Below are 27,820 nucleotides of genomic sequence, written 5' to 3'. Positions count from 1 at the left end.
AATTCCTAGAACCGGCCCTGTTAATCTGAACCCCTGTAATCCAAACATCCACTAATCTGAACACCTCAATGCTGTACTCTATACACAGACATGTAGTTCTTAATTGGATACTGTATTTATTGGTATACGCTCCGTAATTGTTTCTATTGTAAGATTACAATAGATACCGTACTGTTTATTCCCTATGTTTACTACTGTATTAAATAAATGCTGTATTTTACTTTATAAAGCATTTTTCACTTTTCCCTAGCAATTGTTATGTAAAAACAACAATATTTTCTGTAATCCGAACTATTCAATAGTCCGAACTACCCCCGGTCCCAATTAGTTTGGATTAAAGAGGTTGGACTGTATCAAAATGAGGGTTAAAATTATACACAACATCTTTATAAATCTTTATTTATATCAAATAACCAATCGTAGAAAAAATTTGCTGTACAGATTTCAAAATACAAAACTGTATTCTGTCACAATAATAAATTTACCAACAAGAACATTTTATCACAAAATATGTTTATCGTTGAATTATTTCCTACAGTAGCTTACTGTAAAAGAAATCTTAAAGTTAAAGGTTACAAGGAGATTGCTTAAAACTATTATCAACAATTTGGAATGTAACTGGTTTCACTTGTGCTAAATAATCTGCTATAAAATATACCCTTCTTGGCTTAGCAACAACACCAAACTGGAACTGAAGCTATGCCCTTTTTTCTTTTTTTATTTGTTATGAAAAACATTCATGTTTTCACAAAAATAAAATACCAGTAGGCTATTGAGTAAGATTTTCAAACTCGATAAAAAAAGGAATGTCATGAAAAAGGTTCTTTAGGCGCAGGAAAGATTTTTATGTTAGCCTATAATCATAAATAACAGACCAATTTATGATCAAACAACTCGTATGCCAGTAGAATTTGTTTATTGCACTGAATTACAAAATATCTTAAAACAGTTTAATAATGACAATAATTTATTTATTAACTTACATATAAATAGTGTTTTCTTAATTTAAGTAAATTAACCAAGATACATTAAGGTAACACAACAAAATGGAACTATTCATTAAAGTAGAATAGATTAACAGTATTGACATAAACCAAATACATAAATGAAAAATCGAAAGTGTAACAAATACATCAGTTGTTCAAGTTGTTAACAAAAAATTATTAAGTAAAGGACTGATTAAATACTTAGGCAAGATGTGTTTTCCAATCCTAAAATAACGATTTGAAAAGTATTGATAAGATGTTGAATGCAATTGACTTTAACAAATTAATCCAACCACAGAAGCCAATTTTAAAATTTTAAGTCTTCTCTGTTATAATAGGGATAGAAACATACATTTTAGGTGAAGCATTTAAACTTGTCAAATATTCAGTCCTTGGTACGCATCCTTAATTAAATGACAAAATATACTAAGTAAAAAACAAACTACTGCTAAATAACAAGACTTATATCAAACGTTACTTTATGAGCATTTGGAATAAATTTTAAACTCATAATGCAGATACAAGTTTGGTAAAACATTTCAAACTGCAGTCTTAGTGGAAATACAAAGAGCAGTTCAAATGACTAGCAACTGCCGTGTGAACCAATAACAAAGGAACTATGAGCATTTTAGAGGGCACTGAAGGCTTCACTCCCTGGACAATATCCCACCGTCTAGCAGAGGTTTGTATGCTGGTTCCCCATCACTGTTGTAGAGTTCCACTTCAAAGCATGGGAATCGTTTCTGTGACATCAAGGCCAACAGTTAAAAATAATATTCCAAACACAACATTTCAATCAAAACTAATAAGCGAATACCTATTATTTATGAGGTTATTGTTTCATATTTTGAGTTGTTTTGTCTCTGTACAATGGTAAGAATAGTTTACTATCAGAGATCATTCATACTGAATCAGCTATCAAGATGATACATGATAATAATACTCAGAACACCGTTAGAGTTCTAGTGAATGAGAAATAAAATAAAATAATTAGGCTGAACAAAGCTTCCAAAAATAAGAAGCTAACTATTATGCATAAACATGAACTGAGAATTTTAAAATCCATACAAAACAAAATAAAAGAAAATAATTTGATTGTTACTAAGGCTGACAAAGGTAATTCTCTTGTAATCCTAAACAAATCTGATTATAACCTAAAAGTTTCAAACTTTATTAACCAAAATCAACTCGAGAAAATAAATAAGGATCCCACAGCCAATTTTACAAAAACCCTGAATAAGGTTTTAAACCAAAGCAACGAGTTATTGACAGATAAGGAAATTAGATCTTTAAAGCAAATCAACGCTAAGGCTCCACAACTAAAAGGATTACCGAAGCTTCATAAAAATTATGTTCTCATTCGGCCTTTAGTTAATTACATGTCGGCTCCAGGTTACCTCATTGCTAAAAAACTAGAACGAATCATAAAAGGACAAGTGAAACTGAACAATAGCCATAGTCTCACAAATAGTACAGATTTTATTGAAAAAATTAAAACAGTTGAGTTGAAAAGTAGATATACATTAGCTTCACTCGATATAGTTAACTTATACACGAATGTTCCAGTACCCGAAACTATTTAAATATTAGAAAACAATCTGAAACAAAACTTCGACCTCAGTGAAAAAGCTATCAGTTAATTGATCAAATTAACAAAAATTGTTTTACAACAAAACTATTTCACCTTTAATAATGAATTTTACACACAGACAGATGGACTAGCATTGGGTTCACCTTTATCAGGAATATTAGCTGAAATATACCCCAACGATTTTGAATAAAAACATATCTGGGCAGATAACAACCGCTAGAGAGATAAGATTATGTTTTTTCACCCATACGTTGATGACATAGCAATACTTTTTGACGGCAATACAAGGCAACTCCAGCTGTTTAATAAGTACATTAATAACATTCACCCTAAACTTCAGTTTATAATAGAACTAGAAACGGACAATAAACTCAATTTCCTGGATTTAACTGTCATACGAGGTGACAAACTTTTCATGTTCAATATTTACAGGAAGCCAACCTTAACAGATACTACAATCCATGAAACATCACATCATCCCGTTAAGCATAAAATGGCTGCATATAACAGTTTCGTTCATCGGCTCCTATCAATACCACTTAGCTCTGCAAACTTTGATAAAGAGAAAACCACTATTAAATACATTGCACATAAAAATGGTTACGGCCCCGTTATAATAGACAAGATAATTAAAAAACAATTAAAGAAAAAGAACAATAGGAATGAAGATAAACCAAAAGAAAGGAAAGTTTTTGTAACATCAGAATTTGGTAATAAGTTACCAAACATTCTAGCAAACAAATTAAGAAAAAAGAACATCAATATCGCTTTTAAAACCTCAAATAAACTACAATAACTACTAAACAGTGCTGATAAAAATGGAGTAAATAATACAGCCGACTGAACTGGTATCTACAAGTTATCAAGTGACGATTGCAACAAAATTTACATTGGGCAAACAGGCAGGACATTTCAAACTAGATTTAAAGAATATTTGCCTAAAGCAAGTAATCATCTCAAATCCAATTTTGCAGCTCATCTTGTAAATGAAAATCATAACTACAGTGATTTTAACACAAATTTAACCCCTCTACATTTTTGCAATAAAGGCAACGTTATGGACGCTTTAGAAGAGTTCAAAATTTATAAAACTACCAAAACCTAACCTAACACATTATTAAACGACAAAATCAGTTTCCAGTCCAACGCTCTGTTACTATAATAACAAACCAAGATCAGCTGATGAACAAAGAGCCGAGAAGTACAAAGTCCACCGCCCGCCCACCTCCCGTATCGCAGTCATGACTTTAACCTACAACTGTGCGGTCGGACATTGCAAGTTTTTGTCGGTAGGCCTACCCGTAATTGTAAAACAAGTTTATTTATTATGTGTCCGTGTTGTGTATTTAAACTTTTGACGACCTTTTCGAAGTGATAGATGTGTTTCTTGTACAAGATCTGATGATGAGGACTTAAGCTCCTTGAAACGCGTAATCCGTAAGGACTAACAGGATCACTCTGGCAGTACTCAGGTGATTTTATACTTTTTATAGGTTATTGTTACCTACTTTGAACAATCAACAAAGCATTACAGTTGGGACCACGTAAGTTTGCAGTTGAGGGAGGAGCCTTTTTACCATATGGTTTTGAATGAACCAATGAGAACCGTGCGGTGTTGCCAAATCTAATAATACCAGCTGATTTGAAAATATTGCTTAGTATATTTAAATAGGTGTTGTCAACGGGCGATGTGGCAACGTCGCATTAGCCTTGTCTTTTGATTGGCTGCCACCATCTGCAAACTTACGTGGTCCCGACTTTAGGCATGAGTATACAACTGTGTCTACCAACGTACTGAATTACATTGATGAATTTTAGGTTGTTAGTTGGATTTTTACCATCAGATCATAAAAAAACAACTTTTTACACATCAGGACTTTTCCAAATTAGTGTACACTACTGTATGGACGTTAATCTCTTTTTAACTTTTATTATACATTTACAGATCAAAACAGTTTGGTTGATGATGTGTGCAAACTTACGGATGGGTCATAACCTTACTAGAAATATCAGATCTTTTACAGGGATTACCTTTTTGGGCTAGAGAAACTAAACATGTTGTATACAAGGTATCAGAGAACTCTCTACCAATATTTCTGGGAATTGTTCCTGAGTAAGAAACATATCTAAATATCATATTTAAATTGTCTGGAAGTCCTTAGTTACACACAGCCGCCATTTTGTTTTTTTGTTTTTTATCACTTATTATACTTTTTTTAAACTGGTTAAAGATACAAAATTGAAACTTTGCACAAACATTTATGACAAGTATACAAAACTACAAAAAATGATGAAAATTTTTCAAATTCATAAAACAAAATGGTGGGGCAGGGTAGTGACAGGGCTGTAGCAAGGCAAGGCGAAACCATAGGTGAAATATATTCCTTCTAATCCTTATGAAACAGTTGAAGCCAATTTTATTTTTAGTTCTGTCGGGTGAACTGTAGAGGTCTTGTTTGGTTTAAAATTTGTTTCTTGTTATTTTAGTAATATAAAACCTCGAAACAAAATTTAGTCCACACACTAGCAATCAGTGTCACCGGACATGAACTAGACACGATTTCTAAAATTTCTACCTGTGTTGGTTAGTCTATGGCTAAACTAAGAAATTTGCACCTCCCAAAGGGATTATGGGGGGGGGGGGGGGAGGGTTTATAGAAAAAATACACTAATAGGCAAATTAAAGGGTTCTAGCTTTGTAATTCAATACGGTATTTCTAAAACACACATTTTTAGGTTGGATTAAATATACTACCATTCCTACATTCACTAATATTGATAATACACTACTAGTTAATATTGATAGTAGTCTATTGGTAGTAGTACTACCGGTATTGATATAGTACTATTGAGGTAATGTTTTTAGGAAAAAGCATTTAGCTTGGATTAAATAAATATATAGGATGGAGAGGACACAGCTAACTCACCTGATGAAAGGTTGCAGACGAGTCAAAGAACACATAAAACGCACACATAATAATACTACTGAAAGAGGCAAAATATCAAGTATTATTATGTGAGTGTTTTATGTGTTCTTTGACTCGTCTGCAACCTTTCATCAGGTGAGTTAGCTGTGTCCTCTCCATCCTATATAGTACTATTGAGTAATGTCCCTACTTATTTACTATTAAAAAACTATTATTTCAATATAAGTACTAATGTACTTTTTATTTAGCAAAAATCTAAGATATTCAAATTATTAATCGCATACAATTGAGCTTCAAAAGAACCAGCCTAACTTAAAAATGATATTTTAGTTACCAGAATATTGTGCATGCACGTAGCAAGCTAATAAAATGTAATGTTTAGTTAAACTAACATTGATATGCGACAGATATTACTTTTTTTAATTAAGTGGAATTTGTTTTTTACAAAATTTTCTGTAGAACTAGAGATGGCGGGATTGTAATTTTAATTCGGGGCCAAATTTTTATTCAGATTTCCATTAGGGGAATGGCAGGATTTTCCTTAACATGCAACAAATTAAAATTGTTTATGACCTTTTTCATAAACAATTTATGAAAACTATTTAGGGTTGAGGCCTGATAAGGTTTTAATAGAACAGCAGTTTTAGTTTCAGCAATACAAAATTGCGTAATCTTTATAACAATGTCAATAGGACTACAATCCGTAATTTTGGCTGCATCAACACACAGCAACAACATAGTGAATCTCTCCCACAATAATGAACAAGTTATCATGAAAATACACTGAAAAATGTAACGAATAGAATTAATGACAAAAACAAGCGGTTTCACATCATTGACTCATGCAACACAGGATTATATGGGGGTTTCTACTGTATTCACCTCAATGGCCATTACGTAGGGTGGGTACTTAAAGCAGCTGGAGAGGGAGATACTGCAAAGCTCCCTTTCAAAATTTGGCCCTTCTGTTACGTTGTGCAGCTTCACTTGAACGGCCTGCACGGGCACTTCTGTCCATTCCGCCTTTATATCTCTCAGTCTGAAATAAGACAACCAGTCACAGGATTACTATTATCATTGACTATTGTACTATCCAGAAAGTAAAGAACGTTTCGTTATGACGCCGCTAGGCGCGCACTGATCTCGTACATTTTGAGGCGTGCCCACTCGGCAACTCAGTCGGTGTCCAGCCGTGACAACGGGAGCATTCTCGTGCTGCCTGTTTTTTTACAATTTCCACTTAAGATGAGCGCTACGATTAAAAATACTGCCAGTTAAGAGGTGCGGTCAGTGATACGGTTTGTGTTGGCATAAAACTTAAAATCGATAAACATTTATCGCCAAGTTTAAGGGAAAAAAAGTAATGATTGAAAGTTCTGAGAAAATGGTCCATTCAGATTAAAAATGGCCGATCTGACGCTCATGAGTCATGACGAAGCAAAGGGCGGACGCCCGAGCATTGTGACTGATGGAACTGGTCGCTAAGGTTGATGAAAAGTTCGCAAATACCGCAGATTCCTGATAACGGGTCTTTCGCTTTGTTGTGCGACAATTTCAAACCACAAAGTACGTGAAACTTGAGGAGAAGTTTCGGTTTTAAGTTGCCGAGTGTGCACGCACTAAAATGTGCGAGATTGGCGCGCGCCTAGCAAAGCCATAACGAAACGTTCTTTACTTTCTGGATAGCTTTAGTATACTGAAGTAGACATCACAGCAATATGGACCAGCTGTTGCCAATTTTTACTAAGAGGATATGACAGATAAATCATAAAAATTGGAATTGATTGGATCACGTTGCAAACCAGCCAAAATCTGTAGTTATGAAAAATTCTAGGGGTGTGCGATGCATCGAAAATGCATCGAAATTTCGATTCGATTCGATTCGATGCATCGAATCGCGATTCGATTCAGTGGTGGTCAAAAAACGATTCGATTCACGAGGGAGTCAGTATCCATATACGAAAAACGCCTGCAGAAAGTCAATGCAATACCCGCAATACAGGAGCGCGTTGCTGTTGCGTTTCCTTTACGAAGGCGTTCTTTTTTAATACATTCTTTGCATTAAATATAGCTTTAATTGTTTTATATTTTTTTGTTTTGACATTGCAAATGATTAGAGGTTTGTTTTTTGTCTTGATGTAAGCAGTGTGTGAAATATTTTACTACTGTGAACCTAGCCAAAACAAGGTAGGTTACTCCAAAATCATTTTAAAAATAAGTCTGAAAAATTGTTACTTAATACTTAACTAGTAAGATTAATGTTATAGACTGATTCATTTGGTATTTTTGTTAGGTGTCTGCCGGTCCCCGTCCCCGAATTTTTGTTGGGGCAAAAGAAAAAAAAAGAATAATTTATTTCCAAAGAAACACTCTTATATTATTATATCTATTATTACTAGGGGTCTGCGGGTCAGACTTTTTTGGTTCGGGTCGGGTCGGGTCGGGCCAATAATTTTGGTCCTCGGGTTTCGGGCCAAAATCGGGTCGGGCCAAAAATTATTAATTACCGGATTTTTTTTCTTTTTTTAACTCCTATCTGTTTTTATAATATTACTTGAAAATAACATATGGAAAAAGATTGTATTTATGTATATTATTTCATGTTCATAACTTGTTTACAGCTTAGGAGTTGCCTCAACTGCAAGAAAGAAGAAAATAATTTTTTTTATCAAGCCATTCTTTCCCATTTTCATAACTGTTGAAATATCTAAACAGCTATATTACAACAAGTTTGTAATGGAACTTAATATAAATGGATCATAAACAAATCAATTAACCTTATCACAAGTTTAGGGCCTGTGGCTTCAAGACTGCAAGCAAGAAGAAAATAAAAATTCTATGTTTCCACCATGCAATATGAATCATTCATTCCCTGCCTCCTAACCTCCTCTCACACTTACAATAGCATTATTAGTTACATCATCATAAATAAAGAATTATCTATTATTGGCATTAGTATGCCTACAGCTTTACATAGGAATTATTTTTTATAGGGCCTAAAATAGTAATAGACTAAGCAACATGACAAGTGGAGAACTCATTGAAGAAAAGATATTGTGTAAACTAATTTATTATACAACTCTAAAACAATAAATAACACACATACATTGTTTATGGTATAGTTATAGTAAAGACTGTAAAAATTGCATATCATGTCATACACAGTTATAGATACACAGTTATAGGCACAGTTATAGGTATTGCAAGAGATTAAAATCCTAAAACAACTGATTTTAGCTAATAAATGAAAAGAATTAAAAATCCATAAACTCAAGTCAAACAATATCACAATTATTAGGTACCCGAAAAGGAACTCTTAATATATAGAAAATTATATTAAATCAAGAGAAAAGAAAGTTAAATGCTAATTTGGCAACATAAGCAGACAGCAGAGACATTATAGTGCCCTAATTAGCAACACAACTCAATGTTTTTATACTGTAAGTCAATGTTTTTGAAACTGTAGGGTCTTTTTCTCGGAAGGAAGGGTAGTAGAATGTAAACAAAAAACCATGAATCACTCTCACAGCCGGGCCCGGGGACACTCAAGGTTACAGACCCTCCCCCTCCCCTCCCCTCCCCTCTTACACAACCCGAGCCAGGCCCGGGGACACTCAAGGTCATAGACCCTCCCCCTCCCCCGCCCCTATTACGCCACCCGGTTGTTCCAATTGCTGACAAAATACAAGTAACAAAACAAGGAAGTAGAGACAAAAAGATATATTTTCTTTATTCAAAAATATAAAACTGTTACAGATAATTTCCAAAGAAATTAATTCATGGTAGTTTGTGTCTTGTAAATATTGTATTGGATCTTAGAAATATGTTTTTTGAAACTCAATCCAACTTAAGAAAAAAATAATTTTACTGATGAAAACTTTCATAAAATTATAAAATATTTAGGCCTAACCTCTTTGTAGACTTGTTGATACTTGATACTTAAAAAAAAAAAAATAAATGGTGACCATAAAATGCCGAACCAGACGATCAGAAGTGTTGTTTTGTTTTGTTACTGAATGACAAAAAGGACAATAGGAAAATAAAAGAACAAGATACAGATCTGTACACTATATCAGATATTTCTTTTGTTTATAATTTATTATGTAAATAAAATACTAAAATATAATTTAAACTAGGTATGGAATAAACAATAAATAATTAAACTGGTACCTCTGGATAAATAGTCTTTCTTTTGACTTCGTTTTCTTTGCACTGTTGCGTCGTTTTGTCTGTCAGTAGACGACTGGCTCTGGCTAGTGACAGTAAGGCAATAATTGCTCTGTTGTGTCTTTGTTCTTAAACGTGAGCAAACTTAATATTTAATTCTAATTTTAACATTTTAATTCCTCTGTAATAATGTATATAAGAGTGTTTCTTTGAAAATTATTTATTATAACTTTAAAAATAGCCTAATAATTATTTTTTTTGGCCCGACCCGATCTTGGCCCGAACAAATCTCTGACCCGACCCGGTGTCTCGGGCCTTCCGCTGGCCCGACCCGACCCGAAAAAATCGGGGACCCGCAGACCCCTAATTATTACAGAGGAATTAAAATGTTCAAATGAGAATTAAAAATTAAGTTGGCTCACGACCTTTAAGAATAAAGACACAACAGAGCAATTGCCGCACTGCCACTAGCCAGAGCCAGGTCTAGTCGTCTACTGATAAGAGTAACAAGACAAAAGCCGTGACGCAACACTAACAGTGCAAAGAAAACAAAGTAAAAAAAATAGAAAGACTATTTATCCAGACATACTAGTATAATCATTTATTGTTTATTCAATACCTAATTAAAAATATATTTTATTATTTCACATAATAAATTATAAACAAAAGAAATATCTGATATAGTGAACAGATCTGTATCTTGGTTAGATGGGGTTAAAAAAATATATTTCTAAGATCCAATACAATATTTACAACTCACAAATTACATTGAATTAATTTCTTTGAAAATAATCTCTAACAGTTTTGTGTTTTTGAATAAAGAAATATATTTCTTTGTCTCTACTTCCTTGTTTCATCACTTGCATTTTGTCAGCAATTGAAGCAACTGGGTAGCAACCGGGTGGTGTAAGAGGGGAGGGGGAGGGTCTATGACCTTGAATTCACACATCGTTGCCCGGGCCTGGCTGGTGAGACTGATTCATTGTTTTTGTTGACATACTACTACCCTTCCTTAAGAGAAAAAGACCCTGCTGTTCCAAAAACATTGAGGGTAGTTTAAAAACATTGACCTGTGTTGCCAAGGGCACTAGGCTAGAAGATAGCATTTAACTTTCTTGTCTCTTGATTTAATATTATTTTAATCTTCTATATATTATTTAAGAGTTACTTTTCGGGTACCTAATTAGTTGTGATATTGTTTGGCTTTATTTTATGGATTTTTAATTCTTTTCATTCATTAGCTATCAAAATCAGTTGTTTTAGGATTTTAATCTCTTGCAGTAGGTCTATACTACTGTATGACATGATATGCATTTTTTAGTCCTTATTAATTATACCATAAACAATGTTTGTATGTTATTTACTGTTTTTGAGTTTTATAGGAAATTAGTTTACACAATATCTTTTCTTCAATGAGTTCTCCACTTGACATGTTGCTTCTAGCCTATTACTATTTTAGGCCCTTTAAAAATAATGCCTAGGTAAAGCTGTAGGCCTACTGATGCCAATAATAATTCTTTATTTATGATGATGTAACAAATAATGTAAGTGTGAGGTTATTATACTAAGGAGGTTAGGAGGCAGGGAATGAATGATACATATTGCATGGTGGAAACATATTATTTTTATTTTCTTCTTGCTTGCAGTCCTGAAGCCGGTCCACAGGCCCTAAACTTGTGATATGTAAATTTATTTCTTAATGGTCTTTTTATATTAAGTTCCATTCAAATTTGTTGTAATTTAGCTACCGGCACCTATTTAGTTATTTAAACAGTTATTAAAATGAGAATGAATGTCTTGATAAAAAAAATATTTTCTTCTTTCTTGCAGTTGAGCCAATTCAAGTAAAAATTATGAAATAGGCAAGTAAAGCAGCTCACTGGTATTTCCAGCAGTTATTCTAATACATATGATTGAAAATAAATATTTTTTCACCTAAAATTCATATGTTAAGTATGAAATAGGCCTAATACCACATCAACAAAAATTTGTATTACACAAATGTGATACATTTTAATTATTGTTAATCCACTCAATTGACAATTATGAATAGAAAAATACCGTATTGCTTCGAATCGAGTTGCATCGAATCGAATCGAAAATCTTTTGAATCGAATCGTTGCTTCGAATCGAAAATTTTTTGCTGCTTCGCACACCCCTAAAAAATTCTATCTAAATATCTTTTTATGAAAGTAATTATAAACAAAAATATGTATTAAGCTAATTTCTATTTTTCTTATTTGTAGGGATGGTCAAGTCTCGAAATTTCGGGAAATTTTCGGGAAATTTTATATCTCGTTACACGAGACGAGATTTCTTTTTGGCCGAGATTTTTATCGAGACGAGAATAAAAAAAAAAAAAAAAAAAAAAATTAAAAACGCCTGCAGAAAGTCAATGCAATACCCGCAATACAGGAGCGTGTTGTAGTTGCGTTTCCTTTGCGAAGGCGTTCTTATTTAATTAATTCTTTAAATGTAAATATTACTTTAATTATTTTAAAAATATTACTTTAATAACATTTGAGAAGATTTGTTAAGTGTAAGCAGTGTGAGGAATGTTTTATTACTATAAAAAGTCAAAACAAGTAACTATTTTATAAAAATTAATATTGCTTTTATTTTATGATTTATTTTATTTTAGGATAAGTTGAACTCTATCCTAACTGATATCACTATGTTTCCTAATCGTAAGCATTTTTAATAAGTTAGGCGTGATTAATAAAAAAATGTTATGCTGATGTTTTTTAATAAAAGATTGTAAATATTCTTGTGTATTATCATTATTTTTGTATTTAAACAGTCATCTAACAATGTTACAAAATCAGGTAAAAATTTTGAACGTGCATTTCCCGTTGTGTATGAGAAGGGAAATCCCGTCTCGATCTCGTCTCGAAATTTTATGAGAAATAAAAAATCTCGTCTCGTCTCGTCTCGAACTAAAAATCCAATCTCGTCCATCCCTACTTATTTGATTTTTTATCAAATCTATTTCAATAACATTTGGTTTAATGAGTCAACAATGAGAAAAACCATTTTTTCACCCTATAAAACCCCATTCCCATGTCCGATCATGCTGCTTCACAAACTTGTTTGAATAAACATAGGTTTACGCATTTGTACTGAATATAATTCAAATTGGGTCTTTTTTGCTTGAATGATTGTGGTAACACAGACACACACACACACACAAATATGAATTTGAACAGATGGTGTTTTTGGCTCTATGGTGTTTTAGGGGCATATATGGGAAATCCTCTAACAGCTACTAAGTTATAGTCTTTTACAGCGCACCATTCCCAACAATCTGATTTTATGTAATTTCCAATCTTAATATAACTTAAAGTTTACTTACCTTGATGTAGGAATTGATTCAGAATTGCCATAGTCAACGTAGTAAACATTCACAAACTCGTTGTCAGGTGTCACTTCCTTTATAATGGCTCTGTACCAAACATCATCATTGGTGAAACAACCGAGACACGCCATATCTGGGGAATGAAGAGATCATTATTAGTTAGCACACCACTATAACTAAACTGTTCTGGGTAGAACGTAGGAAGGGATGAAAGCAAAGAAAATTACAAATAATGAACAAATAAGTTGCACATAATTAGGACTGGTTTAGTACTGAGGGCATTCACATCCTGGTGACTGTTTTAACTTAATCTTTTAAATAGTTATTCAAACAAATCTTGAAAACATGAATCGGTGGACTATTGCTTACACTGTGAGTTGGATGAATGAAGAAATGAATGGTTTATCCATACAAGATTTCTGTATGTAACTCTAATTGTTACCAAGATACATATAAAATGAGTATAAAATAACATATAAAATGTAACAAAACTAAAAACAAATTTATTGTGATAATTTAATTATTAATTAATTAATTAAATTGTTTTAATTAATTAATTTGTTTGATTAATTAATTAATTTAATTGTGTTAATTGTGGTTTTAATGTTGAAGGAAAAAATTAACACATGAAACTTTATACATTTTGTTGCAGTTAAAATTTGAAATTAATGGTCCATGTAACCAGCATAAAAAGACTAAAATCTGCCTTTGCTGACATAATCAATGGTAAAAAAAGTGAAATAGCTTAGTTGCTAATATTATGTGACCTACAATTGGGAAAACAAAATTATGTAAGCAGTGAAAATACATGGTAGGCATGAAAGAGGTGATTCTGGGCTATTTAACCTCTGACCGACAACAGACACATTGCTCTATTGATTTGAAAAATTCAGATGGGTGAAATTAAAGAATTAAGTCAATATCTACATGATAGAGGTGTAGCAGATTTAACTAGGGCTAAACATTCACGTCAGATAAGCTTACCCTTCACTGGATCTGCCACCATTGGCAACAAGTCAACCTCCTCTTGAATTTGTTCTTCCATTTTTTGGAATCTTGTTATGTATTCCATAACCTGGAGAGAAATGTTGCTTTATAGAGTATCAGTCACAACATGAACAGGCTACAGAACTGTAGGCTACTGAGTATGTAATAACCAGGTAACAATAATGTTTGTCAACCTTAACACACAAAGTATCATTTTGCTCACTAGAATTAAATAGCAAAACAGATGATTTCTCAACATTTTACTCAACATTTTACCTTTCCTCCAGATGACATAAAAAAATAATAATTTTAAGCTTATTTTCGGTTATTTTAATTTAATTACAAACAAAACATGGGCTGTATGTAGATTAAATTAAATTCTTAAATGAAAAATGTTATTAATAAGTTTTATGTTAAAAACGAAGCAATGATTAATTTTGGAAAATCATTAATGTACCTTTATAAATGGATAGTATTTTTCATTTGTCGAATTTGATGTTAGAAATTACATTCCTAACCTCAATGTTGTATGTTTGTTGAGTACAATAATTTTTTAGTTGCAAAATTTCAAAAACTGTAGATAAAATAAAATATGCAATGAAGAAAGTGTTTTTTTACTCGATAAAAAATTATATACTCGGCAAGCTTCTTGTGTAAAAATGTGCCAATTTCCTCACTATTTGAACAAATTTCTATTTTTACTTTCATCAAAAGTCATTTAAAGATTTTAAATTGCATCTTATCACTATAAATAAATGACTGACTCTCACCTCAGGGTCGTCACATTCTGTAATCATTATTTTGACGGAGTTTGCAGCGACAACACAAAGCACTTGAACATTAACCTCTACTATACTGTCTGGCAGGATCAAGTCTTTGTATCTAAGAATATGCCTTTCCTCCTAGAATATAGAAATAGAAATATAGAAATAATTACATATTCACAATCTAGATTCTGTTTACTTACAAAGCAAATTATAAGTTACACAGAAATGCTTAATAATCAATGATAATAAGCAAGTCTTTACTGCTAAAAACTTATCTGAACTTTTTATCTTAATTTATAAAACTTTTTGGTTGTTGAGTATCATTTGACGATTAAGAAGCTAGTATACAAGTATTTTGTGACAGTTATTAAAAAACAATTTGTCACTAGGTCCTATAACTAAAAAAAACAACATAAACAAGCTTGGCTGAGCAAATATGTGATTGACCACTATGAAGCAGTAAAAAACAATGAATGAAAAAAATAGTTTTTATCAAATTTGCTGCCACAAGGTAAATATACAAAACAACACCAGACAATGGTAGCATTTGTGATTGTTTATTAATTATATTTGTATCCCTATATTGACTATTACACATTTTATTCATGTTTTATTCTCTTTGTTTTCTAGCTATGGATAAAATACTCCAATAGTGATTTTCTAGGTACTGCCACACCTGAAGCTGAGGTAGGATAGACTCCAAATACCTAAACGTACTAAGAGACATTTTTTAAATAAATACCACAAAATAAAGACCCAGAAGTTTCATGAGCCAATAAAAACGTTGTTTTTAACTGCTAATGTCTAGGAGCCTGCTGATTTTGCGATCACTTTTATATCAGCTGATAGCAACAGAGTAGTGACATTAGGTCTCTCTCCTACCAGCCCGCGACATCAGCATTCCTAGATTCTGTTGTAGACACCAGCAGATTTAAACACATTTTATAAGAGAGTACTGGGTTAGGCCTTTATTTTTAGGTAGTATCAAGTAGGCTACTTGCTTTGAGTTTGGCACTAGTACTGAAACACTTACTTGGTAAAGCTCAAACACTTACATTAGTTTCTCTCTCCACAACTTCGTACCAGCTGCTGGGAGTTTCCTCTGGTCCCCTCAGCAAACTAATATGATCCTGACTTAGGAGTGGATTGTCTGTTTTAATGGCTATATTATTCAGTGACGAACAGACGTTCATGATTTCCTCAGCCAAAACTTTAGAATCACTATTGTTTGTGTGTGCTCGCTGAATCTCCAGGTCTTGGATGATCTCCTCATCGTCTTCTAGTTTTTCAGCATCAATAAAGTAAGTTGCATAGTGCATACTGAGGAGTGTTTCCCATAGGTCTTGGCCACACGGTAGTTTTAGGTCAATCAACTGTAAGTAGAGATAAGTCAGTTCAAATTATAATCGATTCAAAACAGTTCTTCTCAAGCACAACAAATATCTATAGATTGATTAGACATGAAACAAAATTTGACAAATATAAAACTACATTCAATTTATGCTAAATAGATTTTGTAAGCATTTTTTACAAAAAATAATCAAGTTTATGTTTAATTTACGATCCCTGATTACAGTAGGCGGAGGTTCTCATAGAGGTAATTGAACTGTAACTAGGATTACAGTTCAGCTAGTTGTCATCCGAATAATACCAAGAGATCACTTCCTTACAGTCTTGCCCTAAGGGGAAATCGCCTAATTTCAGAACCGAAAGTCCGTACACAAAAAGTCCAAACCCAACTTCAAAAAACCTTCAAAAACTGAGACTATCCTGGTACTCTCGTAAAATCTCAGATCCAAGCAGCTCAGAATCCACGTCCAACTACAAAGAAAAATACCAACCATCTTCAAGTAAATTTGATAACCACTTACCACCCTGGCCTGCAACAACTAAAAAACCTCCTCAAAACTGGTTTCAAAATCCTAGAGTCCTCAAGCCAAACCAAAAACCTCCTTTCAAGAGCCCCTTCCATAATCTATAGGCAACCCCCAAATTTGAGGAATATGTTAGTCCACCCAAAACTCCCAAATCCATCAAAAATACCATCTGAGAAACCAAGACCGGGCTCATACCCATGCAATGAAAACCGATGTAAATCTTGCCAGATACACCATCCTACAGAAACTTTTACCAGCACATACCATAATAAAAATTACAGAATCCAAGGCCATCATACCTGCAGCTCAGAAAACCTTATCTACCAGCTTCAATGTTCACATTGTCCAGCCCAGTACATAGGCCTAAAAACCGAGACTCTCCGAAAACGCATGATTGGCCATCGACATGATGTTAAAACTGGCAAAGAAAAACCAGTTGCACAACATGCCTTATCCCACCAACTTCTATTTGATGACTGTTTCACCATAAAAGCTCTAAAATCATTGCCAAAGAACCAATGCAATAGTTCAATGCTCAGAAGATGGGAATTAGCTCACCAGTTTGTGACCAACTCCAGAACCCTAACCTCAATATTAGATAATACCCTTATATCCTCACCCTCACAGCTAACTCTTAAGTATTTATTTTCATGGACAAAACTAATTTGCTTTTCAATATACATATTATATGTAAATACAATATTGCAATGTGCCTGTATTTAGTGCTTTGTGTAGTGTCAGTTGGACAACCTGTCAGACATTTTGAATTCAAACTGTGTCATCCTATTTTAAACTGTTGTTCTTGTAACTACCATCTAGGCCTTCTTCTGAAGAAGCCTCTGATAGAGGCGAAATATCAAGTATTATTATGTGTGTGTTTTATGTGTTGTTTGACTCGTCTGCAACCTTTCATCAGGTGAGTTAGCTGTGTCCTCTCCATCCTATATATTTATTTAATCCTCCAAGCTAAATGCTTTTTCCTAAAAACATAATCTGGTAATAAATATCTTGTTAAATTTCAGTATCAATATTGAATGGATTCTATATTTATCTTTGTAATGTTTAAGCTTGGCCTTGTCCAGATTCTACCTTGAAGCAACTGCTGTTTTCTAGCAAATAGTTAGTACAGGTAAAATAGGGTTTTATAAACAACAAAATTTGTACATTCATCAAATTTCACCTGTGAGTTACTAATAATATTAGAAATGAAGATCCGATGAGTCCCCAAAATTTTGGGCGTCCTAAGGCCCTTTTTGGGGCCCTTTTTGTTCCGAAGGGCCCTTGTTCCTGAATAATTTTGTTTTTACGTTTAAGGTCGAGTGAGGTGTGGTTTTCGATGGTTTTAGTTATTTTAAATCGATTGGGAGTAGTTTTAAGTGTATTAAACCACATCATACAGGGTGTTTCGAAATATTATTACTTTTTACGATATTTAAACATTTATTCATAAAGTGATAAAATTAGTTACCTCCATTCTCTATATAAAAGGGGATTATTGAAAATAATTCTAATTCTTTACTACGTAAGGGGAAAGGATCACAAGGAGTAAGAGAAAATATTCAATACCCCCGTCATAGCAAACCTGCAGACCTAGCAAATTTCCGTTTTACTTACTTGATTTTCAATTAAATCTAAAATAGCATTGCGTTTAACGATTACCTAGGTTTGCTGCTACAAGGAGGCTAATAAAGTGTGTTTATAGTAAAATATTAATAGCCTAGTATAAAACAAATAAATTTGACAAGTTTGAACAAAATATATCTATTAACAAACAAACAAAATCATTTTACACTATTCTACATAAGAATAACATGGGAATTTTAAATTTACAATTTTAGTATTTATATTCGTAACTAATAACCATACAAAAACACGTTAATATACTAAATTATTTGTTTTTAAGCTATTTAAAATGTTCTAGAGAAAAATTGGGAAACTTTGTGTTTTGAGGGTAAAGTAAATAAGAAAACCCAATTTTTACCCCATAAACCTCGTTCCCACTGTTCAGGACAAAAATGCTTGTACCGACAATGCTGCTCTGATGTCTTAGTGCTGTCCTGGTCGTCATAACCACGAAATATAACCGTACTTGTATTGATTGAAAATAAGTTTGAGGAACTTAAGATACAAGTTGAAAACGTCAGTATGTATGAAAGGTGTTTTTGCACCACATTGTTCGTGCTTTAAGATTGGTGTTGCCTGTTCTGCAATATGCAAGGTGGTTTGTAAAGGGGAATCCTGCTTGAACACCAACTTGGACAAAATCAGTAAAGATGGACAAGTTGCTAAGAATAATAAAATTGTTAATGAATCGTCTGAGAATAATTATTGTGATGATGAAATTGTAAAGAGAGATACTACGGAAATTGTAGAAAAATAGCTTTAGTTTAAGTACTTCATTTTAATATGTAATGTAAGGTTTTATACAAATACAATTGTCCTAAGAAAAATACATATCAATTTGAAATTGGTCTTAATAATAGATTTGCATAAAAAACACGTTGAAAGATTATTCACACCACCTTAAAAGTTGAAATTTTTGCTTAGTAACCTATGTAATTATGTTATAGTGTAAAACTTAATGCATCCCCTTTTAGCAAACATCCCATATAGGAGATAAGCTATTACCGAAGGTCTTATGGTAAAAAATAGACCCGAAACCGATTTACGTTTTCATTTCGATGCCCCCAGAAGCCTAAAGCACCATCCACTCAAAATATTATATATGTGTTTATATACATATATATAATATAATATATCCATGTTATAGGCTATACGTGTCCGTAAACATGATAACTCGAGTAATTTTGGTTCAGTTTTAACAAAACCGGCATAATCAGTCCATGGAACAAGTTTTAGGTGGTAAAAATTTGTAATCTTTGACCCTCAAAAGACAAAGTTTCCCAATTTATCTCTAGAGCGTTTTAAAGAGCTTAAAGAATACAAATAATTTAGTATATTAACGGGTTTTTAAGTGTATTAGTTATGAATAAAATTCAAAAATTGTAAATTTAAAATTCCATGTTATTCTTAAGGAGAATAGTGTAAAATGATTTTGTTTGTTTGTTTATTGATATATCTTAATACAACTTGTCAAATTTATGTGTTTTGTACTAGGCTATTAATATTTTACTATAAACACACTTTATTAGCCTCCTTGTAGCAGCAAACCTAAGTATTCATTAAACTCAATGCTATTTTAGATTTAATTGAAAATCGGGCAAATGAAAATTCGCTTAGTCTGCAGGTTTGCTGTGATGGGGGTATTTAATATTTTCTCTTACTCCTTGTGATCCTTCCCTCTTATATAGTAAAGAATTACAGTTATTTTCAATAATCCCCTTTTATATAGAGCATGGAGGTAACTAATTTTATCACTTTATGAATAAGTTTAAATATCGTAAAAAGTAATAATATTTCGAAACACCCTGTATGGAGTGGTTTAATACACTTAAAACTAGCCCCAATTGATTTAAAATAACTAAAACCATCGAAAACCACACCTCACTCGACCTTAAACGTAAAAACAAAATTATTCAGGAACAAGGGCCCTTCGGAACAAAAAGGGCCCCAAAAAGGGCCTTAGGACGCCCAAAATTTTGGGGACTCATCGGATCTTCACTTCTCATATTATTAGTAACACACAGGTGAAATTTCATGAATGTACAAATTTTGTTGTTTATATTGAGTGTTTTTGTATTATTTTACCTGTACTAAGTGCAGAAATACAAATTGGCCAAGCATTGTAGGCCCTACATGAGACTTGCAGAGTAAAATCAATGTTTTAACTTTTTAAGTAGCAGCATGAAATTTAGGCTGACATTAAGCAGTAACCAGATGAAAGACAAAAGATTAAACAGTGACTCAAGATTTTATTGTAAATGATTGTGTCTTGTTCTTTATGATGTATTATGATTTGGTAATCAGAGGGAAGCAGTTCTGAGATGTACCTACAAAGCTAGTGCTTACAAAGATCAGCAGCTCAACTTTTTGAAGGAGCTATGAGGGAGTGTCATATTCATTCATTCAAACAATCTCACCCCTGGCTGGCTTTTATGTAAACTTGCCCTACCAGCTGTCAGTTTAAGACCAAATTTAAGACTTCTTTAAATCTTTTATGGTTCATTTCAAAACTCTCCAAAAACAGTAAAAGACTATTGGCAATTTTTGAATTTTTAGAAAATTACTATGAGTACTGAGGCATCACAAACAAAATAGTAATTGTGGCACTAAAAGGGTTTAAAACTACTAACTGACAGTACTAATACAGTAGTACATAGTAAAATAATTCTTCACTAATAATGTCAATGCAAAGGAATAATTCGGTTGTCATCCTATGGAAAAATAGGTCCATTACTTACAATGTAATCTTCACAATCATCTGTCGGTTCTTGCAGATTCACTTCGCAGTGTTGTTCAACGATGGAACCGTGAATAAAATCCAAAACCCTTACTGGCCATTTGTGGTCAGGAGATACCTTAAAAAATCAATTAAATTTTTAATTCCAGAACCAAGTTTTAAGCTATAATTGAAAATTCACTTAATTATTCCAACAAGTAATACATATTTAGTTGGCAAAATACAATAATATATACACATTTATTCTATTATATGATTGGTATAAACCAGCCTATTGTGGGGTTTGTTTTTCAACCAAACATATTTTTATTAAAATGATTTATGTTACCTGGCTTCGTCAAGGGATCTTTTTACCAGTAGTACACTACTATAATTTCGGACAACAGTATGTGTCTATTATCAGGTGAAACAAAAACTTCAATCAGGTCATCCATCCAATATTGCTAGATCAGTCGTTGATATTGAGAACACATAACACAAACATGAAAAAATTAAAATAATTATGTAAACAACTGGCCAGTGTTAATAATGGGAGACTCCTGGCCAGTTTTTTACAGTATTTTATTTGTATTTCGTGTTTTTATCGTGTGTTTGTGTTCTCAATATCAACGAAAGACCTAGCGGTATTGGATAGATGACCTGATAGATGATTTTGTTTCACCTGATGATAGACTCTTGCTATGGCTACGCTCACAGTGACCGTGTCGTACTCAGCAAGAGTGCAAACATCGCTGAGAGCTATTCTTCCTTTTTAAAATAGTGTACAACAATGCCCTGGACTTATTGGCTGGTAAATGCGTCACTTCAGTCAGAAAGCTTCAAATTATTGATTGACGGTTCATCTCAATCTTTCACCTTCACCAGCAATCTGTTTTACTTTTTATTCTTTATTGATTTTTATTTTTTTCGGTTACACCAGCACTGAAGAAAAAAAGCTACTTTGATGAATTGTGTTGTAGTTTTTAAGATAGTCGTACATTTGAAAAAATATCTAATGTTTGTAAGATAAAAATATTTTAAATAATTTACCAGTTCATTAGAGTGACTATTTCTTACACTGATAAACAAATGTGTCTTTTGATTGAGTCGCATACGATACTTTTACGGTTAACTACCAGCATCAATTAAACAGGATAAGAAAAACACCTATAACACAGTTACCTATAAAGAATAGCTAACAACTCGTACTAAGGTAGGTCCGATACATTTTTAAAACACACTAAAATGCAAATAGGAATGTTCAAGGTAATTTTCATTGTCAGCTGATTTGGATATGACGTTAGCTGCAGTACGTACGCTATTATTACCTAACAATAAGGGGGTAAGTGAAACTTTACGTGGATGAAGGGGGCAAAGTGAAGCACACTGAGAGTATAGATGAAGGGTGTAAGTGAAACTTAAAGTGGATGAAGGGGGCAAGTAACCACCTTCATACACTCCATTTGGGTGCATTTCCTGTACTTAACCCCTAAGTTAAAAAAATAACTCAGCTGTTATTATACTTAGGACTATGGGAGTCAGTGTACTAAATTGAGCATCACTTACACCCTTCATCCATGCATCTAACTCAATTTGTACAAAATTGTTACTTGCCCCCTTCATCCACTCAACCCTTCATGTATCAGGGGCCAAAGCTGTTTAAATAGTAATTACTGGCCAGGTTTAATCAGACTACTAAAGGAACTCATACTAAGCCTTTTCAAAAAAGTGTCCTGTAAGGCTGATTAGTAAATATACCGGACTCTACCTGATTTCACTGGCCATTTTATGCAATAAAAAACATTTCCAAACTTTAATACTTACTTTCTGGTTTACATGGAGTACAAAACCAGCTACATAGCCTCCTGTGTCATGGTGAAAAAGCTTTTGAAGAGTTATTACAATGTGGCAAAACATTATGCTACTCATGATGGTAGTAAATCTTTTTGCCTGACAACAGGGTGATAAAAACCTTAAACTAAATCGAGAGAAGATACATCTGTCCATTGGAGATTCAAACAACAAAAATAGACTGAGTACCAAAAACAGAAAGAATACACCAGTTTGAAATATGACTTACCGGATAAATTCCTTCGACTTTACATCGATGGCATTGTATGGGAATATGGCCCATGGTCACTTGTTTTCTTAGTTGGTCATAGTTCAAGGTCTCTGTATTCCCATAGTCCACAAAGAGCACTTCGGCATCTTCCTTCCCTGCCTTTAAACAATGAATTCAAATCAGTCACACCATCTATGGAGTCACAGTTAAAATAACATTGATTTAACACTTTTTGTCGTCCAAAAGTCATGTTATATGGTGACCAGTTCTGAAAAAGGAAGAAGTTGCTGCCTGAGTAAAGACTGTTCCAAGTGTTTTTAGTAAAAACAATATAATTACGTACCTCCAGCAGTTGAATATAACGTGTGCTTGCACTGTTGTTCAACAAAACTCTAATAATGGTGAATGACAACTTTTACAACAGTTCACCAGTAACTACAACTTGTCCTGCCAGTGCTAACATAGTTTAACATTTTAAGTAATAATCTAGACAAAAAAAAACACATAAAATCTAGTGAAAATATTATAAGTCACTGTATTTGTAATAATTGTTTAAGAAATGTTAATCACCTTTATTACTTGCGCTCTGTACCACTTTTTGCTTACTTCATAATAAGCGATACAGATCTGACCTTCTGCATACTCTTCATCATAAGGACGTTTTTCAGATTTGTCATAAAGGCTAATAAAAGCCTTCTCCAGCAACTCCAAAGTAGATCCCACTGCTGAAAATACATATTAAACACTAATAAATAATTCTGGTGGGCTGTGATACATAAAACTTTAGGCACAGCCAGACAAAAGTAATTGATTACTTATAAATCCTTTTATAAGTAAAGGCCCATAAAATTTTGCCAACATGCTTAAAATGGTCTAATTTGGGTCAACCAATTTGAAGTAACCAAGTATCAAGTAAGTATCAAGTGTCATGTCTATTAACCATAAATGTAATGAATGTTTTAGTCTTGCTTTTTAAAAGGATTCCCTCAAGTATAAACAACAACAATAATACACGCCAACTTGAGTTGACTTACCTGAATCGCTGTCCTGTATATAGATATTACATTCATAGTCAACGTATGTCGGTTTGGCTACAAAGCTGAGCTTCTTAAAAGGCACCGCTGGTGTCCATTTGGTTATGGACGCTATTTCTCCAAGACCAATTGTGGCGGGAATGTATGCGGCCCTTTGAGACAAACAACGGCCACGGTTTGCCCTTGTACTCCTCACAGAATCTCTAGGTGGCTTAAAGATCTCCTTTGGTTTAACATTAACCTGAAAATATAAACATCTTATTTAAGTGTTTACGGAGTTGTGTTAAACGCCCATCACAAAATATGAAATACCCCCGGCCACGGTGGTTTGGGATAAAATATTTTAAATGGCTGCCATTTTGAAACGGTTGATACTTTTTCAGTATAATTTTAAACAAAAATTAGGTCTTAATAAGAAAAACATTTTGGCGAAATCTTAACGCTGTATCTCAAACCGTTTAGGAATTATAAGTTTGTTTGTAAAAAACAGAAGGTAAACTAAGCACCACAGACCCATATTCCTATGGTGAAATGTGTTTGTCTTGTCTTGACCTAAGCAATAACTCTATATACATGTGTTTATAGAGAGTTACGGTACACCCTGTATACTATGTACCCTAATGAATCAAGATGTTTTGAATTAAATTGAATCAAATAGGCCTATGTCTTTTTTTTCCAATCAATTTGAAAACAAACTCTAGAAACTAAAATTAATAAAACATTCAAGTAAAACATTAAAAATAAAACTTACATTCTCAACTTCTGAAACGTATGGTGCTTCTGCTGCCACCTACGCAAATAATATTACACTCATGACTTGACTTGTATATGTAGAAATATGCAAGAAATTATACACTAATCAATATACTGAGATTTTTAATTTGTTGTTCACTTTAATTTGTTGAACACTATTTTCAATGGTAAGGTACTGCTATCCCTTCATTCTCCAAAATAATCATGGCTTGGAGCCTTTCTTTGAACAAAACTAAATGTTCCAATTTAATGTTGTTATTTAATTTAAATGTTGTTATAATTGTTTTTTTTTTATCCTATATGATATTAAATCCACATAAATTTAAGAACATTGTGTATTGATACTTGCCCTATCACCTTACTTGCATTCATAAAATGAACAGAAATAATTTAGTAACAACTGCAGAATGCAACAACGACATGTTGTACAGAATGGTTATCAAGAGGTTAAAAGATAAATATTATTAATTAATTTTAATACGTATTTATAAAAATAAGCATTGACCCGGGTAAATACCTGGGTATTTTACATCCCTACATCAATATGATTTGTTTTTAACTACGGTAACATCATTGCTAGATGATGATGATTATTATCGACATGTCTCTGTTCTGAACCAGCATTTATTGCAGGCATTAAATAAGCAAATTTTTCATTAAGTTTGAGAAAAGTGTGATTTTAAACCAAACCACTTTTGTAACTGAAGCTTAATTACTTATGATTGTTCATTATTGTATTTTGTTTATGTAGAAATCCAAATAAGACATTGATGTCTATTTATTGGTATCAAGGTGTTTTATTTGAGCCTGTTACATAGTTTCATACCATATTAAAATAACCGAGGTTTTTAGTTATCTGTGGTCTCCCCCAATTACCTTGGATAATCGTAATCAATCTTCTACAATATTGATCAAATGCAAGCAAGCAAACAGAACATGGTGACAATAAATTACGTCAGAACCTGGGCAATCACAAGCAGGATTAGCAAGAAAAACAATAACAGAAGAAATTCAATTGTCTAAATCAATTTGGATAGTTGGATTTTTACCAAAATTCTGGGTATTTGATAGGAAATAGGACCTGAATGGGTCCGAGCTTTTATTATTGCAATGGCAGAAGATGTTCAAGATTTTGCTGCGATCACGGAAAACTATATAAATGTTTCCATGAACGGGAGCTAATGGTCTGGACGATTGTCTGAGATATTCAAGATGTAGCTGGGATCAAAGAAGACCATTAGAAATGTTCCCGATTTTGGCGCGATCACAGATTCTGCCTTCTTTAATAAACATTTTTATAACTGTAGTTATAGATTATAAAAACTTTTCTGTAAGCAAATCATATAGTTTAAGTTCAGATAAAAGTAGTAAACATGCTCCAACAAACTACAACTACTGCATCAACTCTAGGAGTTAATTAAATACGTATTCTAGAAAAAAATAAGAAAATGAAATCATCATATAATATGGGTTTTAGATTTGTTGAATTAATTCTATTTCCATGATTATTTTAAACTAAGCAATGCTTTGTATTATCACACAAAATTAACTGTACACATGCAGGTTTTATTTGTGAACATGTTGCAACTGGATGGTACAGATGAAATAAAGAAATTGTTTTAACCATGCTTTGCTTGATGCAAAGCCTAAGTGTAATGCTGTTAATTAATATAATATCTCTTAGGTTTATGAATTTGTAATCTGCTGTGAAGTAGAAACCAGAGGTGCCCATCCCTCCCAAACCCAGAGGAACAATCCCCCCCCAAGCCAAAGGAGTATTTCCCCCCCCCCCCAGGAGTAATTCAAGGAGTAATTCATTTTGATAGCCCCAGGATTGCCTTTTAGCGAATTTCCCTATAGGGAAGTAGCTATTACCGTAGGTCTCATGGTAAGACTTAGGCCCGGGACCGATTTACTTTTTCATTTTAATGTCCCCAGAGGCCAAAAACACCATTCGTTCAAATTTGTATATATGTATATATATATAGGTATATATATATATATAGATTTATATATATATATATGTGTCCGTGAACACGATAACTTGAGTAATTTTTATCCGATTTTGATGAAATTTGGTTTGAAGGTGTAAGGCGGGATAAACTTGAATGAGTTCGCGATCCAGCATGATCGGACCATGGGAACAGGGTTTTATGGGGGGTTTTATGGGGTAAAAATTGGTTTTTCTCACTTTTTACCCTCAAAACACAAAATTTCCAAATTTTTCTCTAAACCTTCTTAAAGAGCTTAAAAAACAAACAATTCAGTATATCAAAGTGTTTTTGTACGGTTATTGGTTACGGAGAAAACTAAAAAAAATTTAAATTTAAAATTCCCATGTTATTCTTATAGAGAATATTGTACAATGTTGTAGTTTGCTTGTTTATGGATATATTTTGATCAAACTTGGCAAATTTATTTATTTTATAGTAAGCTATCAATATTTTACTAAAAACACACTACTTTATTAGTTTCCTTGTAGCAGCAAACCTAGGTACTCGTTAAACCTAATGTTATTTAAATAGATCAATTGAAAATCAATTCGGCCAAATGGAAATTCGCTTAGACGGCAGGTTTGCTGCGGCGGGGGTATTATGACTAATAATGGTAGAAACGCATCTTGTCAGACAATCTGTTTATACACAAAACACAAAACGATAACAGATAGGCCTATGAATTCACGTGTGTATATTGCCGTGGGCAGGACTGGTAGTATGGTATACTGAATCAGGTTATGACGGAAAGACGTGGCCTCTGGATTGTCGTCTGTGTTATCAAAAGCTGATATTGAACTAGTTGTAGTGACGGAGGAGAGTGTTGAAAATATAATGGGATTCATAATTGAGTTTTCCATTAAAATTTTTTGACAATAATAACCAATTCATATGCTGGATATAAATGATGGTCTCAAAATTCTACCGTACCGCGCGAAAGGAAATTTATTAAATACTTTGAGGAGTTTGAAATATATAAAT

The 27,820-nt window shown here is 33.0% G+C and overlaps 1 protein-coding gene across 1 annotated transcript in view; it reads right to left on the bottom strand.

The window, feature by feature from the left end:
• Nucleotides 1-972: 972 nt before the first annotated feature.
• The window catches only part of LOC128989287 (RING finger protein 17-like), a 199,596-nt gene continuing 172,748 nt past the window's right edge, over nucleotides 973-27,820 (bottom strand). The window contains exons 26-36 of the mRNA XM_054411166.1: nucleotides 24,844-24,882; nucleotides 24,093-24,333; nucleotides 23,629-23,783; nucleotides 23,077-23,217; nucleotides 21,019-21,135; nucleotides 15,836-16,153; nucleotides 14,784-14,915; nucleotides 14,011-14,101; nucleotides 13,024-13,159; nucleotides 6,387-6,543; nucleotides 973-1,729 (exon numbers count right to left, since the gene is read on the bottom strand). Of these exons, the coding sequence (XP_054267141.1) occupies nucleotides 1,634-1,729; nucleotides 6,387-6,543; nucleotides 13,024-13,159; nucleotides 14,011-14,101; nucleotides 14,784-14,915; nucleotides 15,836-16,153; nucleotides 21,019-21,135; nucleotides 23,077-23,217; nucleotides 23,629-23,783; nucleotides 24,093-24,333; nucleotides 24,844-24,882 (1,623 nt within the window). The 3' untranslated portion in view covers nucleotides 973-1,633. The remainder of the gene's footprint in view (nucleotides 1,730-6,386; nucleotides 6,544-13,023; nucleotides 13,160-14,010; nucleotides 14,102-14,783; nucleotides 14,916-15,835; nucleotides 16,154-21,018; nucleotides 21,136-23,076; nucleotides 23,218-23,628; nucleotides 23,784-24,092; nucleotides 24,334-24,843; nucleotides 24,883-27,820) is intronic.

The sequence above is a fragment of the Macrosteles quadrilineatus genome, unplaced genomic scaffold, assembly GCF_028750875.1.
Source record: "Macrosteles quadrilineatus isolate MER2022 unplaced genomic scaffold, UCM_ALF_1.0 Scaffold_3__2_contigs__length_128488019, whole genome shotgun sequence".
NCBI classification, from domain to species: Eukaryota; Metazoa; Arthropoda; class Insecta; order Hemiptera; family Cicadellidae; genus Macrosteles; species Macrosteles quadrilineatus.
This window is presented reverse-complemented; position numbering and strand designations above follow the sequence as displayed.